At 38.9% G+C, this 16,392-nt stretch overlaps 1 protein-coding gene across 2 annotated transcripts in view; it reads right to left on the reverse strand.

Annotated features, from left to right (window-relative positions):
• Nucleotides 1–668: 668 nt before the first annotated feature.
• Cacul1 (CDK2 associated cullin domain 1) overlaps nucleotides 669–16,392 on the reverse strand; it is an 81,494-nt gene continuing 65,770 nt past the window's right edge. Inside the window, exons 6-9 of one of the 2 annotated variants that reach the window (XM_006978467.4) lie at nucleotides 15,524–15,613; nucleotides 11,338–11,476; nucleotides 5,077–5,120; nucleotides 669–4,719 (exon numbers count right to left, since the gene is read on the reverse strand). In XM_006978467.4, the coding sequence (XP_006978529.3) occupies nucleotides 4,679–4,719; nucleotides 5,077–5,120; nucleotides 11,338–11,476; nucleotides 15,524–15,613 (314 nt within the window). In that variant the 3' untranslated portion in view covers nucleotides 669–4,678. The remainder of the gene's footprint in view (nucleotides 4,720–5,076; nucleotides 5,121–11,337; nucleotides 11,477–15,523; nucleotides 15,614–16,392) is intronic. The other variant, XM_006978468.4, reaches the window with a different exon arrangement.

A 16,392-nucleotide genomic window follows, 5' to 3' on the forward strand; every position in this document is an offset into this window, starting at 1 on the left:
ACAGCAAGTTCCTTCTATTTTTTCTTCTTTCAATGGGCATTTTCCTATTTTCATCTGTTGACACTTCCATATGAGGTTTTAAATTATATTAAAAACAAGACTTTTGGTCTTTGGAATGGCTTTGTATAAATTCATATATTAATCCAAAAGGAAATGGCATGTTTACAACAGTCAAAATGTTCTTATTATCAAATTCTTATAAGCTTCTGGGCTCCTTCACCAAGGAAATCATGCCCATTATATATGCCTGCAGTACATTTATACACAGACCACGTACATCTAAAGCACACGTGCACATACTACACCTACAGTACGTTCATACATACATACTTTATACACCCACAGTACATGTGTGCACATATATTACCTACAGTATGCATACACACACTACCTACAGTACACATTCATACACTGTACACTACATCTATAGTACATGCTTACATAAACACCATATACATCCACAGTTCATGTCTACACACATACACTGTAATGCCTAAAGCACATATAAACAGTTTTGTAGTCACCGATCTAAAGGTTAAGGCTAACTGTGTCTGAGTTGTGGCTCCCATGTCACCGAGTACCCTGTAAGTGGAACTGAGCATCCATGTTACAACAGTGAACCAGGTATCAGAGCCAGGACATCTGCACAAAATTTATAACAAAACAAGTTTAAGGACATCTGTACAAGATTTATTTTCCATTGACCACAATGTTTTAGTAAGAATATACACCTAATACAGAAGAGTGATTCAAAATCCATCAAATGTTTATAAGGAGAGCCCACGCCAGCAGCTTTGTGCCCCAGCTCAGTAAGCACTTTAGTCTTGTTCTGTGAATGGGTGAGTGGCAAAGGACAGTACCAGATTTGCCATGCCTCATGACAAGTGGTCGGGAGACTGGACAGCAATGCTTCATTCGCTCTGCTGTGCTGGTGGGTGGCAAAAGCCTGCATGTGATCTCCAAATTTTGAATAAGCATTTGTTTGAGCCACAGTTCCTCAGGACTTGACATTAAATAATTTCTCTACAATTGCACGGCTGTAACATTGACAAATAAGACTAAGAAGAGCCAGGGGCACTGCCAATCATTCAACCAAACACACCCTAGGAGAACATTCAGTCTTACTGCATTTAGTACAGTCACAATATTTAAAAGACACATAAAAACCAATACAAACTATTTTCCAAACCACTCAACTTTTAACCCCAGAGCCATGCTGATGACTTTCCCAGAGGTGTAATCCATCAGCACTCTTCTAACAATGAATCAAACCTAAAACCAAGTTCTTCACAGCACAGCACAGATCTGTAAAATAACAGGTCCTGCAGTGAGGTGGCAGACCCAAGCCACTGGATCTGGAAAGAGGTTCAAGTTAAGGTCTCAGCTAGTGCAGGAAGGAGGAGGCAGTGACTGCAGTTAAGCAGCAGGGGGACCAGAGAGGAGGCATTTCTTTTGGGAAAGAACAAGTACCTCCTTCCCAAAGTTCTGGGGGTCAGAAACCAAGGCAAATTTCTATGTGGTAATTAAAGCACAAGAGCCATTTCTCTATGGACCGCTGCAACCTCTGGTCAAAATGAACCTCATTTTGCACACTATTACTGAAAGCACTCATCACAACAGAAAAGGCTCTCTATACTTGCTTCAGATGTCAGTTAATGGTGTCACATTCCAACCTTGAATTTTAACATCCCCTTAAAAGACCTACACATGGATAAAAGCAAATATAATATTCCAAGCTAAAAGCTCAAGGGATACACCATAAAAACAAACAAAAACTCTAAACACTCTAACAGCTGGATAGCTAATGCAGGGTTTTTGTTTTGCTTTTTAGTTGTTTCTTATTATCTCAGCTTAGTATACTCTATGAATATACATTCATAGAATAATGCTTAGTTTAATGTGGCTGTTTAATAAACAATTGAATCTTAGCTCAAGGGAAATTCTTTCTGCATACTAACTGTGGGAATAATTAACCACTGTGAGAGAGAAGAAACAGGAGAAAAAACAAAACAAACAGCCTCAATAAGACAGCAAAATCTGGAAGGTTATTTACTCTATTTACAGGGAGGTTGTTTAAACATTAAATGCTCCTCTTTCCATTACCTGCAAAAACCAGTTTTGTTTGCAAGCTCACCATGGTCTTTGCTAGTAAGTGTATGAAGCCTCTCGTGCTGATAACCTTTGATGCTGTTTGGTCTATACAGAGTACACTGAAGTGAGGAGTGTGCAAACTGTTCCTGAGGAATCATTCATGTGTGCAAATTTGCAACCTGACAGAGAGCAAACGGGGGGGTGGGGGTGGGGGGGTGGGGGGTGGGGGGGGGGGAGCTACGCAGATCTGAGCATTAGAGACATATATGCAGTGTCGTGACCAAGGGCACCTTTCCTCTGCACTCTCACCGACACTCAAACCAACTTCATCCTAGCAAAAGGGAGAGAAAGTGAACCAGAAAAAAAGACTTTTCCAGAAGTTTCAGTAACGCACACTTTGTGGCTTTCTTTTAAAGCATTAACTGCATTACACTGACTGGCTAACCAATCTGCATCATTTGGCCATTGAGGATCTGATTAAGAAAGTAGTCCTCAGTAAGGGTAGAAAAACTGCATATCTCACTGGCAAGAACACAAGACAAATGAAAAGAAAGTGTTTTCTGGAAATATAAAGTGGGAAAGAGCAGATTTTACTTCCTCATAGCTGAGGACTACGAATTCTGTTAAGATTTCAATTAATAAGCAAGGCCAATTTCACCTTGAGTATGTTTTACAAACCATGCCTTTCAGTATCAGTACAGTTGTATCCAGCTCTGACTCAATTTTACAGGCTTACCTCTACTTTGTGCTAACACAGAATGTGTATGATTATATCTCCATTAATTTAATAACACAAAAGCACACATTTTAATGCCAATTTATATAATATGATGCTTTTATAGAGAAAGTTCTATTGGAGAAAAAAAAAGAGAGTACTCTCTTCCAGTGGAGGTGGGAGGATAGAAATTAAGACACTGAGCTACTTACTTATGTCTCAAGAAATGTTCCAACTTTACTACTGTCAAAAATATTAAAGCCATGTAGAAGAAACCAGTTCTACATTATATTTACAACCTTGTGGCAAGCATTTCAACAGAAAAGTAAACTTTGGGCTTCTTGATAAAATGAAAATTTCCATTGACATTAGAGCAGAAAAAGCTGAACACCTACCTGTCTGTCTTTACTCAGGGTGACCCAAATAAACGAAGCCAATTAAAGTCCCCACAAACTACCGACTGCAGAGAAGTACCCGAAGGAGCCAAGCTGTCAGCTCTTACTATTCCTCCCCTAGACCATCATTTACAAACCCAGGACTGCTACTGGGCAACATTCTTGCCCCCAGTGCACCATTTCTAACTCTTCTGCCCACTGTTTCGAAGTAGTAACCTGGGGAGGCATTCTCTGAAGGGTCAGAATCACCGTCGGCTAAAGCCTGGTAGCACGTAGCCACTTCACAGTCAAGCAAAACTGAGAAGAAAAATATTTTTCCTTCACCATGCCTGTTTTTGTTTACCATTGAAAAAACAGCTAGAGAAAGCTTCAGACGTTTGTGAAGATCTAAAGAGCACTGTTGGTGTAGTGAAACAGACAACACAGCCTTATCACAGCTGAAGGAAGCCTTCAAACACCAGTGCACACTCTCCCCTGCTCTACTCAAATATCAAACATGATGTTGACAAGATGCAAGGCAGAGCTGACCTTTTACAAATACTAAAATGCACCCATCAAAATGAGATGGACCAAGAACTATTTACCATTTTTGGCTTTAACTACTATTGCTCCCTAGAGGGATCCAGGTAACAGCTCCCACAGCTGGGTAATCTCTACAGTATCACAGACCAGGACTCCACCCACACTAGAAGCTGGTAACATCAGGTGAGGTGACGGCAGAAAGGAAACCACTCAGTAAGAGTTGGTGCCCATGAGAACTGGAACAGAAGGGTGAATTCTGACCTCTGTCCATTTTCTCAATCAGGTCCTGCTACAAAGCCACACCAGAGGCCTTGGTAGGCCAGTTTGGGCTATCAACTTCTCCAGGAAGCATTGTGAGTTTGATGACATAGTCACATAGTTGCAAAGTGCACAAAGCTCAAGGCACAGAGTTAAAAACGTGAACTGATGGGGAAAGTTATAGTGAAAGCAATTATTAACATTTTTCTCCATAAGACTAATGCTAAACACAGACCAATTCTGAATTTAAAACAGATTGTTTGGGGCCTGGGTGAACACTGTATCGTAACATCTGCTTGGTTTTAAAGCAAAGATATCTTGACATGAGACACCATGTGCCAAGTCCACAAATGAACAAGACAAGTGCTTAAAAAATAATAAGATTCTATCGTTCTTGTATTTTGGAGGAAGCTGATTTGCATGTTGGGCTTCACTTAGCAATGGCCGCTCTCCAAGACACTTGCTCTGTAGATAAACTCATTAAAAGATTGTCCCATTTCAAAATCACCCCCAAGTCTAGCAGCAATTGTTTTTGTTAGTTCTTGTTTTTGAAAACTGAAAATCAAAGAAAGAAGTGTGGCATCCTCTCTGAGAACAGCCTTTTGACACAGCTCCTGAGTGGTGCAGGCCCCACTGTGCCTGGACAGTTTCTGCAGCTCCAGTGTCTTCTCTCCGAGAGAAAGTACTTCAGCAGTCACTATCTATATCCCCGGGAACTTGCACAAGCAGACGGACTGTCTGGGGGGAAAAAAAGGCCAGACAAAGAAAAACCATGAGAGACAGAGAGCACTCTGTTCACACAAAGCTATTTCTCTCCTGATTCCCATCTCCTGGTGTGTTAAAAACTTTGAAAAATAACAGTCTGAGAGAACTGAAAAGGAGCCAATATCACCACGAACTGATCTTGAGGCATTATCCCAAAGAATTTTGTGGTCTCTTGGCACCTGCCTGAGCCCAAGGCCAGAATGACCCCAATTTCACAAGCCATGCTGTGTCATCTAGACCACCACCCCTACAAACATGGTCTCCATACTCATCCTCAGAAGCTGGCCCATATCAAAAATTCATCAAAACAGGAAAAGCATTATCACTTACTATAAGCCAACTCATCCCCAGCTCTTTTCCGGGACTGGTCACCTCTAGGGATAAGAAAAGAGTTCAAAGAAGTCAGAAAAACTGACTAGTTTCTTTACACACAAACCAGCAGAAATAAATTGACGTGATAGCAGAAACAGCAAATGCTTCAGTTTCTAACCCAACAGACTGTTTAAACAGACATTAAACATCAGCTGGAGTCATTTACCTCGAGTATTCTTACCTCAAGGGTATATGTAGCCTGTTAAATATAGAAAGTTATTAAATGAAGGATCATCTATAAAGATGGTTTACACTGAGTACTACAAAGGTACAAACTAAAATATGTCTTTGACAACAACCATGGATTCTGCTAATATTATCTCCAATATTCTGCACGTACTAACCAAACTTTAAATATCAAAAAGAGGGGAGTTAAAAATCTTCCCCTCATGTCCCAACTGAGACCCTCAAAGCCTTTGGAAGTCAGAAACTGAGGTACTTGAAGACCCTTGTAGGTGGAGAGCACAAATCTTCATATATAGTGCCCAGACTAACCTCACAGGCCTAGAGGCAGTCACATTCTGTACTCCAGTTAAGAGTGGTTGTGAATAGGCCATGCCTCCCATGAATCACACTCTGGCTTTCTGGCTTCAGACACTAACCCAAACTCCAATGCTTAACCAATGAGCAATAATGGCTCCACTTACTTGCCTCTCAGCCAAGGTACAATCATCCCTTCTTTCTGAAATACTTTTGTTCTTAGCTTCTTCTGACCTCCCACCCACTGTTGGTGTCCTTTGTTGGCTCTGCTTAACAATGTCACAGGCCACCTTTTCTTCTCCATATACATTCTTCTCTCTTTTCTAAGATGCAGACCATATCAGTCTGTGGCTCTGAGATTTACAGGCAGCTCTGATTTCTGTCTGAGATCTGTAGGTTCAGCATTCTCATCATTAAATACACACTGAAAATTTTCCATACCCAGAACATAATGTCTGTTCAGCTCCATCCCCAAACCTTATATTATTCTTGACAAAGAGCCAGAGTGAGCTTATATATGGTATAAATAAAATTAGTTCACACCTCTGATTAAAAGTCTTCATAACTTTTCATTACAGTTCAAAATCAATTCCAATTCATTTCAGCCAGTGTCATGGCTCTGGACTCTCTCTCCCACCTCATTTTTCAGCCCTTATCACCTCCACTCAACTTTTGGGGTGATTATCTTTTTCTGTTTGCCGCTCTCTTCCCAAGGGAATCATAATCCCCGTGAAGGCCAACACCATGTATGTCACTGATTACCACCCCAACTCTAATTTACTCTCTAATACTCTTCACAGTGCTTTTTTTATTTTACTTGAAATTGTACATACTTTTACAAGTTTATTATTTGTTTGCCAACAGTAGAGCATAAGTACCACAAAAGTGAGGACTCCACCTGTTTTGTCCACCCTGGTGCCTCAGTGCCTAGCACATAAGAGACACTGGAAATGTATCTGTTGAATTAACAAATTGGTTAATAATTCACAATCTCAGATAATTACTAAAATGCTGATCTGAGCATCCCACATTTAAATTAACCAAACAATAAAACAATATCTGATTACTAAACCAATGCTAATTTTGAAATATTGTAAGATTTTGAATAATTTTCCAGATATTCCAAGTTTATTCTTTTTCCCAGTTGCTTCTAACCAAGACAGACATCTCTTGCTAAGCTAAGGATCCTTGATGGTTGGCAGAGAGGCCATAATACATGACTGAGAGGTATATGATTCTTTACAGTGAGCATCTAGAAAAAAATTCCACTGAATTCCCCAGGAACAGCCATGAGCAGCCTAAAAAGATATCCAACTTTATGCCCTACCAAAGCCAGCAAAGAGACTTATGTGGTTATAATGTTGATTAAAACTGAAGATACAAAACTTTATATCTGGAACCTCTACTTCTAAACAAAGCATCCCCATTCCTACTTCCTCACTGGTTAGATAGAAACAGAAGACCCGTACAAGTAACAGGGGAGAAATGCAGATGTGAAAACAGCAGGCATGAAGAAAGCAGCTGTTGTAGATGCAAAAGACAATACTGATTCATGAAGTCTGCAGCTGTACACTGTGCTCTGCTATGAAATGAAAAATCTCAAATTCAGGGGCCACTCTCTCAGCTAAAAAACAAACAAAAAACACCAGTATCTTTACAAAGTTCTACTGTATTCCAGAAACCAAGGTCACTTCTTCTCAGAGGGAACATCTTATTTGCCCTTGCAAAATGTTTGGTTGGGACTCTAGGCTGGCCTGAATGGTACACTCCAGCCCAAGGTTCATGTTTTCTATTCCCCAATAAACTTAATCTCCACAAGGTAATTTCTGACAGCAGACACCAACCTATCCAATCAATACAATTACCCATAAGAGAGAAAGATCATGATGAGTTGAGCTTTCCTATGTCTATTTGAGTTTTGAAATAAGTCTTCTTTGTACTTCCATGCATCTATAGATCTACTGCAGAGAATAGATCTGAATACATTTGCAGATTATGTAAAAACATTTCAAAGACTTTGACACAAAATGAAGAGCTTGTAATACCAATAAAGAACCACAAACTTGGTAAAATAAAACTCACAAATTACTGCTCATGCCCAAATAGGCAGTAAAAGAGTTATATAATAGCCTGTATATTTTGAGTTTTTCTTCTCTTTCATATCAGTGAATGTTATTTTTCTCTAAAACAATCCTAGCTAGATGACTAAAGAGAACATTAGTGTGACAGGGTATTACACAGAATGCCCATGACACAAGCAGAGACAGGCCTTCTACAGAGTTAGCTAAGCATGGCAGTCCTTTCTGATAGGTGATTAAATAAGCCTAAAAATGGGTCATAGGATATCTGCTTTGGCAGGGCCTACTCTGTTCAAAGTACCTGTCAGAATCCTTTAGAAGGCAGAGTTTAATCCTCACAGTAAATGTGTAATACACAGTGTTAACTAAAAAAAGTGGCTAGATTAAGTTTGTGCTACAAGACACTTCAATTTTACTACCTCTTGGAATACAACCTAATGTTTAAAACTCAGCCAGAAACTGTTTTAAAGAACCCCATTATAAGTAATAAAAATTCTAATTTACACAAAAAGCCCAAGGCAGTTCCCTGATGCCCTTGGCCTTGGCAGCACAATACTACAATAGTTCCTTCAAAGCAAAAGAAATATTGTATGATGGTGCTTCCAGAGTCAGCTACTCATCTCATCTCAACCCAAGTCTGACATAAGAGCCATATACCCAGCAGCTCCACACCCTGTTCACTTGTTTCAGTGCCCAAGCTAGGGCTAAGAGACACCTCTGGGTGAACTTCAACAGCTCAGTGACAGACACAAGAGCAGGTTTTCAAAAGGCAAAATTTTAAAGGTGGGAATTAATAAACTAATGTCTAAAATTAATTATTGTGCATTTATTATAAGTATTTAGGGTTGAAGAGATGGATCTGTGGTTAAGAGCATTTGGCTCTTGCTGAGGACCTGGGTTCAGTTCCCAGCACCCACACATTGACTAATAACCCAATCTGTAACTCTAATACTAAGGGGATCCAATTTCTCTTCTGGCCTCTGTGAGCTTCTGGACGTGTGTGGTACATATAAACACATAAATCTTTTTAACAGTGAAAAAAAGTATCTAAGGAAAAATTTAATTATAATTCAAACGACAGAAGTCACAAAAACCTTAACCTAGTATAGTTACACAAAAATGTAAAACCACTTTCTTGTGACTGAAAGCAAAGCCAAAAGATCAACTAAGGAATATTATCTTGGACTAGGAGCCAATTTCTTTCCTATATAAAGAGCTCCTAGAACTCAAGGAAAAAAGACTAACAGCAACGACAAAGGACATAAACAAGCAGTTAACAGAAATACAAATGCAAACATATGCTCAGCTCATAAATTCAGATTTAACTTATTCTGAGTAGATTCTACACTTTTTAAAAGTACAGTTATACTTATGTACACAGTGTATGTATGGCCACAAAGAGCATATGCAAAACGGCAGTATTAATCACATTTCCAATTATATCTAACCCTTGACCCAGCCAAGCTACTTCTGAGATACACATGCAACAAGCACAGAATAAGGTATGTTTTTGGTTTTCCAATGCAGTTCTGTCTGTATTACCAAACAACTACTAGGGCCTAGTTAAGTAACTAGTTAAGTTAGTACACCGAAAATAGTCTAATGAAGACACATAGCTGAATATGTGGGGGGGGGGGGAGAATAAAAATAAGGGAATACTTTAAGTTTACTTGTATTTATACTAAAAAACAACAACAACAACAAAAAACACAAAAAAACACTAGAAAGGATCACAAAAAACTAACAATAATGGTTACTTAATGGATTGGGGTAGACAGTGAGACAAGTGGAAATAAAAATTACTGTATTTTTATATTATTTAAAAATGAATATGGGAAGGAGGGATTCCTGAGGCTCCATCTCTAGCTGAAGAGCTATTGGCAGTTGATGGATGCTAGGGAAGGCGGAATTAATTTTCTTTGGGGGTGCCCATACCCTGCACATAACCCTACACCCATGTATATAGACAGCACTAATTGGACTCTGGATTATTTTAAATACAAACAAACAAGAAAACCATGAAGTTGAGAGGGAGATGTACCAAACAAGAAAACCATGAAGTTGAGAGGGAGTTTGGGGGAGGGGAGTTGGGTAATAGGAAGATGGGTATAATTAAGATACATTATACGCACCCATGAAATTGTCAAAGAATAGGGCATTAAATGGCTTCACTCTATGCACAAAATACTTTAATACTGGGAGATACAGGATGCCTCAATCTCAAAGAGAAAAGCCATCCACTTACATTCAAGCAACACCCACCTGCACTGACACTTCTGAGGTAAGCTGCAAGGGAGGGAAGTAAAGGGCCGGTGGAATTCTCAGTGCCTCCACTACCTTATGACTACAGATGTCACCAAAACCACAACCCGAGGCAAAAAAAAATCCAATCTGCAGGCTGACAAACAACAACAACAACAAAATTTCCTTTCTTTCTTAACTGGAAACAAATTAAGTAGGCAGCCATGGTAAAGGCTGTTTTGTTTTGTCTGTTTTGGTATGTTTCTGAAATTCAGTTTGGACTCAAAACTTTTTTAGAGGAATGTCCACCTCTGTCCCAATCTGATCAACATTCAATTTGTTGCTTGGGTCTTCTTTTTCATAAGTTTCCTTAATATTAGGAATTCAGAAACCAGAAGATAGGGGAGACAGATAAACAGTGTCCCTGACTACCTAACATAACCAAGTACTTTCCCACAGGAAATTACCAGATCTTTATATTATTTCATTCTTATTTAAAACAAAACAAAACAAACAAACAATAAAAAAAAACACCTGTACTTTCTATGATTTCTCTGGGGTATGATCATAATAAGGAATTGTGTTGTAGAATATTATTTTAAGGTGTGTTACTTTTGTTTATGTTGCATTTGTTTAACTCTGTGAAGCTGTGTTACTGTGCCTGTCTAAAACACCTGATGGTCTAAAAAAGAGCTGAATGGCCAATAGAGAGGCAGGAGAAAGGCTGGTTGGGAGTGGTAGGTGGAGAGAATTAATAGAAGGAGAAATCTGGGAGGAGAAAAGATAGAGCCAGAAAAGGAAGAGAACATCAGGGGCCAGTCACCCAGCTACACAGCAAGCCAGGGAGTAAGAAAAAATGAAAGGTAGACAGAAATAGAGAAAGGTAAAAGCCCCAAGGCCAAAGATAGACTGGACAAGTTAAGTAAAGCTGGCTAGCAACAAGCCAACCTAAGGTTGGGCATTCATAATTAAGAATAAGCCTCCATGTGTATTTCATTTGGGAGCTGGGTGGCAGGGCCTCCCCAAAGGAGTAAAACAACAACAGAACTGTAAACATTTCAGAAAAATAAACATATACATCAAAGGCAAGGGAAGGGAAAATCTGGACATTTATAAAGAGACACTCTACTTTTAAAGAACATTTAGATTTAGAGAAAACAAAACAATAATGTTTTTCGTGGTGGTGTTCAGGATTAATGTTAGAGACTCCAAGCTGGAAGGCCTTGTCCCACCTAACTGTCCATTCTTCAAAATGCACACAGAAATGAACAGCTTCCACCAGCTCAGCACCCAGTTGGAAATGTCCAGACAAGGAGTCCACAGCCCCAGCTCTCAGACATTGATTCTCAGCACTCTCTCTAGCCAAGCTAGAAGCCTAGGGAAATGGGCTATATTGCCACTAAAGGAAAAGCTAACTTGCCTGGTAAAACCGTTCTGTATAAGTTCTCTTTGAAGCTTCTGATCTTGAGCAGCGTATTCAGAAAGTTCAGATTCCACAGCTGGAGGCAGAATGTTTGGAATAAACTTAGAAAACAAAGTTGGAGCCATCTGAACCCATTCTGTGAGGGGAAACATATGATTCGTTAATAATAACAAATGAAAAAGCAAGTTTATTTAAACAACAAGAATATATATTAAACCAAATTTTAAAAAAACTTAGTCTGGCCCTATTTTGGTGAACACACAAAAATATTTTCTTTCTAAAAAGTATAAAGAAAATGGACATTTTTACATTATTGATTCAAGAAAATTGAATAAAAATCTATAACCTTTGAATAGATCTTGTAAAAAATTATAGAGATGTGGGAAAACACAAATGAGATTACTAGGCAATTCCACGTGGAAGAGGAAGTGGAGAGAAGCAGCGTGATGGCAATACCAGCTCTAGGAGCCATTAACTCAAACAACACACCAGTCCCAGAACACAGCACTGCAAAGGAAACAATCCAAACACGGGCAGGGAGGCAGAAAACCAGTCAGTGCTTTGGAAATAAAAATCTATTTTGATCCCTGTTAAATTCCAGCTCCGTGTGGGAGGGGAACACAACAGTAAAAGAGAATGACACGGTTATCAAGAGAAAGACCAAAAGAGTAATCTACAGAAAGTAAAAGGGCAAGGAGAGGTCATAGGAATATATTTCTACCAGACATAACCAACGTTTATCAGAGTATTTGTACCAATCAGGTCCAGAGATGAGTAAAGACAGGAATGGGCTGGGTGGTGGTGCACACCTTTGATCCCAGCACTCAGGAGGCAGAGGCAGGAGGATCTCTGTGAGTTCAAGGCCAGCCTGGTCTACAAAGCGAGTTCCAAGACAGCCAGGATTGTTACACAGAGAAATCATGTCTCAAACAAACAAACAAACACAGGAATGGATTATTTGAAGAAAAGATCTGCAACATTACATAGGCTTGTTAATATTAAATTAATTATTCAAGGTAAAACACACAAGCATACTGGTCCTCCATTCAGAGATGGCATCTGGCCTTCCTGAATAAGACTTCCATGAGCACTATTCAGCCTTTTCCAAGTGTTTCAGGTTAGAGCTTTCAAAATGTCCCTGTTATAAATATTCTAGCTGTTTATACTATAAAAAAACAAACAAAAACAAAAACAAAAAACACGAAAATGCCAATGCTCTGTAAAGCCAGTAAGCCCACTTTAAAAACTACACTCTGAATCTGAAAGCCCACATTTTTGATTCTGTGTGGTGGTGGCCAATGGCAAGTGAAATGTCCAACTAGAGAAGAGCTAAATTAGAGGAAACAGGCAAGAGCGGGAACATGCAGGCCAGCCTACACTTCCCTTTCACAGTGTCATGGCAAATGTTGTCAGTGGTGTGCCCCTCTAGCACGTAGCTTTAAAAAGAGTCATTAGAGTGTTCTGGAGAATGACTAGCAAATCAATCTGAGGCTCCAGAAGCCAAATCCTTTCATCAGGTGGTATAACTTCAAGTAGTCATTAAAATAAAGATAATGAAACAAAAGTGTATATATTAGACGAAAAGAGGCAGAGTAAGGTTGCTACATCTGCTTCTAAAGTGAGTTTCTAAAAACTCAGATGGAAATTTAACATCAATGCCAAGTCCTCCAAATTGGCAGTGGGTGAGGGCATGAATCTAAGGCTGAAAACCTACCAAGATGTGCTGTGGGATGGTCTGTATGTCAAATGCTCTGATTGGTCAATAAATAAAACACTGATTGGCCAGTGGCCAGGCAGAAAGTATAGGCAGGACTAACAGAGAGGAGAACTGAGAGAACAGGAAGGTGGGAGGAGACACTGCCAGCCGCCACTATGACAAGCAGCATGTGAAGACGCCGGTAAGTCACGAGCCACGTGGCAAGGTATAGACTTATGGAAATGGGTTAATCTAAGATGTAAGAACTAGATAGCTAGAAACCTGAGCCATTAGCCAAACAGTTTAAACAATATAAGTCTCTGTGTTTACTTGGTTAGGTCTGAGCATCTGTGGGACTGGCAGGTGACAGATTTGTCCTGACTGTGGGCCAGGCAGGAAAACTCTAGCCACAAAGATGATTGAAATGTAGCACACAAAGACTAACATTATTGAGGACACCTGTGGCAGAAGAAGCAGCCTCTATGTTTAAAATTCAGCTTTTGTGATATTCCAACCTTAATCTGTCAGGTGACTAGAATTTTACTAGACTAGGAACATAATGGGCACTGGCAAGACATGGAAATGTCAAAACATGTTTAATAGCGTCTCTGAAAACACCTAGGGCAGCAAAAGGTTAGTCAGAGATAAAATTCACCTTTTGAAAAGGACAATTCTCAAATACAGAATTCTCCTCACAAGGAGTATAAATCCTATTACAAGAGCTCAACCTGCATAAAACAGCATTTAGATAAACAGGCATCTACAATTTTTTTCTACCCATAGTGATCAGCTTTATTCTATAATTTTGCTGCATGTGTGAAAGGCCATCCATGGCTGATAAACCTGCCTACTTAGGAGGCAGAATTTGTCATACTACACTGGGAAGACTTCCAACATAAAAGAAAAACATCATTCATAATCTAGTGTACAAAAAAAAAAAACCATGAGGCATCTTAACACCATAGGGAAATGAAATTCAAATATCAGAAAAACTAGAAAAATAGCTTACTAGAAAATGTAATAAAATATTTTTGTAACTTTATAAAAGTAGTTACTTTATACAAATGATTTCTGTTAAAAATTACAAAGAATAGAACTCAAGGCCAAAGCCAAAGGTAGCTAATAAACATGAACACTCTACAAGTCACTGATCATTTTATAATAGCCTGAAAAGAATAATTTCTTGCCGGGCAGTGGTGGCTCACGCCTTTAGTCCCAACACTTAGGAGGCAGAGGCAGGCAGATCTCTGTGAGTTCAATGACAGCCAGGAATACAGGGAAACCCTGCCTCAAAATAATAATAATTTCTTGAATCTGCTTCCTTGATACCAGTTTCACTTGGTTCTTAATTTAGCAAGCCAAATTTTGAAGTGTCTTTTAAATTAACTATCAGTTATTAATTTGTTATAATAATCATTAAATTCAAATGATGAGTAACTACAGTTTAAAATGCTTGTTATTAGTATCAGATTAAACTCTTTTTTTTTTTTAAAGATTTATTTATTTTATGTATATGAGTGCTCTGTTGCGTGGTTGTGAGTCACCATGTGGTTGCTGGGAATTGAACTCAGGACCTCTGGAAGAGCAGCCAGTGCTCTTAACCACTGAGCCATCTCTCTAGCTCCCAGGTTAAATTTTCCATTCACATTTTATTTTTATTTCTTTGAATCTTCAGGTAACAAAATTTCACAAAACAGTAATTTCTTTCAAAAAAAAAAAAAGCATTTTTTGTGTTTATTGATTGTAGGATAGTGTTTTACCCTGAGATTTCTACAAGCTTCTCCTATAGGCATGTTGTAAATGGCTAGATAACTCAGTGGCAAGCTTGAGGCCCTACAAAGGCTCTTTAGATTGCTTTGCATCTAACCATGCTTTTACTATGAAGTAGACACACTACAGTCATTTACAGGCCTTGCTTGTGAATATAGGTATTGTTTATGTGTCTTCCCTCAAATCCTCATGACACAACTTTATCACTGTTCTAGATCCCTTTGCCAAGTTATTAATGAACTAGAAGATGTAATTTGAATGTGTACTCCTACACATCTGACAGGGTGAAATAAAGGAGAACCTCCATAACAACAAAGACAAAACTAACACCAAACACGAGATTCATTTTCTTGCTTTGTTTTGCAACACAGTCTACCTATGTGGCTTTCAGGCTGGATTTAGACTCACTATCCTCCTGCTTCAGTTCACAGATGATGACACTTTTAAGTGTCAGCACACATAGGAAATGTATCAGCAAATTATTTTCTGGATTTCTCTCTATAAAAACCAAAGCAGCCGCTTTTCACTGGTAGAAAATGAGTTCCAAGTGAGTTCTAAACCAACATTTCACACAGATTTAAGTTCTAGGATTTTTACTACAGTAAACCCAAATGTCATTTGGCCTTACGAAGCATATAAAGAACCACTGTCCTTTTGTATAAGGCTGTAATAAATAAAAACACAGGCCCAATCCCAACAGAAATGACAGGTGTTTACCTGGTCTGAGAGTGTACAGGCCTTTCACAATATTTGCCATAGTTGAAGGTGTGACCTGAAATGGTGTTGACTGGGCTTCTAAAAGTAAAGCTGGAATAAGAAGAAAAAACAGGTAAAAAAAAGAAAAAAAAGAAAAAGAAAATGAAAAAAATAAAAAAATAAAGAAACAAAAAATAAAAATAAAAAAAGAAAGAAAAAAGCATGTAACACTTGCTAACAGCAAAAATGTCTCTCTATTAGTATTTCTAAGTCTGAAAAGGTAAAGACCACAAGAAAAGAGCAGCACAAGACAGGTCAAGAGCTTATACACACAAGATTACAAAAGCCTTCAGCACAGCACTCTATAAAGCAGGAATCTGCACTGATCTGCTGCAGTACTAATAAGCAAAGCAGTGCAGAGGAGGCAGAGGAGTAAAGCCTTCCAGAAGCAACAGCACTGGGGCACTCATTGTGTGGGGTGAAGATGACACAGGACCTTCTTTCTTCAAACCACCCTCATCTAAAGTGCTTGGATCAGAAGTTGTCTTGGATTTTACTGGCTGAACATCCCTAATGTAACAAATCTGAAACACTCGAATTTCTGTTATGTTAAAAAAAAAGCTACAGATTTCAGCTAGGAATGGTGGCACACGCCTTTAACCCTGGCCCTCAGAAGGCAGAGGCAGGCAGATCTCTCGAAGTTAGAGGCCAGCCAGAACAACATAGTGAAACTCCCTCCCCATCAAACAAAGTAAATTAGAGATTTTAGAGCATTTTGGATTTTCAGATTAGGGATACTCAACCAACAGTAATTTTATTAACTGTATCAAAGCCATAGCTCCATCTTCTTATAAAAAATCTTCCAATGCAATGCTAGAGATGATCACAAC

Source organism: Peromyscus maniculatus, chromosome 1 (genome assembly GCF_049852395.1).
Source record: "Peromyscus maniculatus bairdii isolate BWxNUB_F1_BW_parent chromosome 1, HU_Pman_BW_mat_3.1, whole genome shotgun sequence".
Classification (NCBI taxonomy): domain Eukaryota; kingdom Metazoa; phylum Chordata; class Mammalia; order Rodentia; family Cricetidae; genus Peromyscus; species Peromyscus maniculatus.